Source organism: Penaeus monodon, chromosome 39, assembly GCF_015228065.2.
Source record: "Penaeus monodon isolate SGIC_2016 chromosome 39, NSTDA_Pmon_1, whole genome shotgun sequence".
NCBI classification, from domain to species: domain Eukaryota; kingdom Metazoa; phylum Arthropoda; class Malacostraca; order Decapoda; family Penaeidae; genus Penaeus; species Penaeus monodon.
The window spans coordinates 7,332,249-7,334,748 of NC_051424.1; the positions used below are offsets into that span (position 1 = coordinate 7,332,249).

At 37.0% G+C, this 2,500-nt stretch overlaps 1 protein-coding gene across 1 annotated transcript in view; it reads right to left on the reverse strand.

Moving 5' to 3' along the window:
* Positions 1-2,500, reverse strand: part of LOC119597458 (synapsin-like) — a 74,934-nt gene that overhangs the window by 6,510 nt on the left and 65,924 nt on the right. The window contains exon 17 of the mRNA XM_037947032.1: positions 904-1,075. Coding sequence (XP_037802960.1) covers positions 904-1,075 — 172 coding nt within the window. The remainder of the gene's footprint in view (positions 1-903; positions 1,076-2,500) is intronic.

A 2,500-nucleotide genomic window follows, 5' to 3' on the forward strand; every position in this document is an offset into this window, starting at 1 on the left:
AGGAAAATGATTTAATTGTCACTCTCTCACCTGCATAAAAACTTACACCCACATAGTTACTGTCATAAGTAGGTAAATGAAGAGTCTCATTCCCACAAACATTTACATCCACCAAGTTAGTCTTTTACTCAGACATATATGCATATCTACTCTCTCGCGCACACAAAAACTTACAGCCGTGGATTTTACTTTTTACTCAGACGAACACATGCACAATTACTCTCTCAGTCAAACAAATACTTCCTCAGTCAAAAAAATACAGGCATATCAGCTCTCAGCATTTAGACAGTATGTACCATCTAACCTAAGCAACAGTATTGCAATTTCACGCAGATAAAAAAAATTTAAATATTTTTTTCTCCCACATAAAACAAGATTTACTCGGACACACACACATACTTACACACATACCTACCCACAGACTTACTCTGTTACACATGTATATTTACTCGCTCACTAACGCAAAAACCCACAGAGCTACTCTCAAATAAAACCACACATTTCCTCTCTCACTCAGACAAAAAATTAAACCCACCGAGTTATTCCCTTAATCAGACAAACGTATTCATAGTTACTCTCTCACTGCTTCTTTACTTACTCTCAAATACAAAACCCACAGACTTACTCCATTAGATAAAAAAGACTTATTTACACACTCACAAAACCCACAGACTTACTCCATTAGATAAAAAAGGCTTTTACACACTCACAAAACCCACAGACTTACTCCATTAGATAAAAAAAGCTTATTTACACTCACAAAACCCACAGACTTACTCCATTAGATAAAAAAGGCTTATTTACACACTCACAAAACCCACAGACAAAAAAAAAAACAGGGACACTTCTCCCCTCACTCAGCCAGTGCCCTCTCCCCTCACTCGCCTCGAGGACCACACTTACCCTGAGAGTCTCGGCGCTGCTGGCTGGGAGAACCTCCGGGAATAGGCGTCTCGCTCATGATAAGCCTCGAGGTGTCCTCCGTGGGTGAGCCGCCCCTGGAGGACATGGTGCCGCTCAGGGACTGCCGCGAAGAACCCCTGGTCAGCTCAGCGGGGCCTGGTCGCGTCACCCCCTGTGGCAGGGAAGGTGCGGGTGAGCTTGGTGCGACCGACGGAAGGGACGGATGTAGGGACTGAACTTTTCTCTATTTTTTTCTTTTTCCAATTTGACTTGCTGGGAGGATGCGGTGTCTTGTTTTCTCTACTGAGATATTTTTATGCACACACACACACACACACACACACACACACACACACACACACACACACACACACACACACACACATATATATATATATATATATATATATATATAATATATATATATATATATATATATATATATATATATATAATATATGTATGATACATTAAAGTTACAAGCTTTATTTTCTTATAAGATTTTGTGCATATAACTGTTTTATTATCAGAATGACTGTTTATAAAAACTGGTTAAATTTGCAATTAGATATATACATAGATACAATAAAAAAAAGAGAAAAACAGCGAAGTAGTTAGTTACATAACGAAGCATTAGATTTATCATTTTAAAATGATTTTCTTCTTCTCTAAAAAAAATAAAAATGAAAATAGATGAAGTATTCGGGTCTAGATATGACCTAGGCAACTTAGCGGCAGCCTGGCAGAGTGGTAAAAAACAGCGTGCATTCACCAAACCAATTTCTGGATCCATGAACAAAAAAAGACCTAAATGCACTGATTTCATAAGGTTGACTACTGTTCTATATACATTCCTCATAGCGTCCAACGGTAGTGGTTGCCTAGACTCTACACCGTGTCTGTACAGTGTGCAATTATACTGTAAGGTTCATTGGGTGTTGCAAGAGCTTCAGTGACAATCAATCTATCTTTGACTTTTGTTGGTTATTTTTTATTTTCTTTTTTGCTATTTTTTTTCTAAGATTATCACTGGAGCCTTGGCCAAAAAGATTGCTAAATCAAAAAATCTCGAAACAAGCATGATTTCCCTTGGTTGCCAGAGACACGCGTTTTTTTTTTTTTTTTTTTTTTTTGGCTGGGGGGAAATGGGTAGGGTGTGATGCTCGGAGGTGATAGCGTCAGCATAGAGAACTTTCTTATTAATTAAAAAAAAAGTTTCCAAATCTGATATATTGCAGAGATATTAACTGAAACCACAGCATCTCTGTCAGGAAATTGTGCCATATATTCTAATGATTATCAACTATATTTTATTATTTTTTAATTAAGTTACTCTTCTCATGCTGGCGTTATATCACAGATTCGTCAATTCAGAACTAATCTACTGCGTCCATGATCACCAATCCTCTAATCCGTATTTCTCTAAATAAGATACTGCAGGGAATTCCAAAAAATCTCTAAGTTCAACTAATAGCATATAAAAAAAAGATTTTTGAAAGCAGGTGAATTGACGAACCTTCTGTCTACTTTTTTTTTCTTCTTTTTTTTATTATAAGTTAAGAGTCACCGCGTGTTTTGTGACTGCTAAAGAGTTACT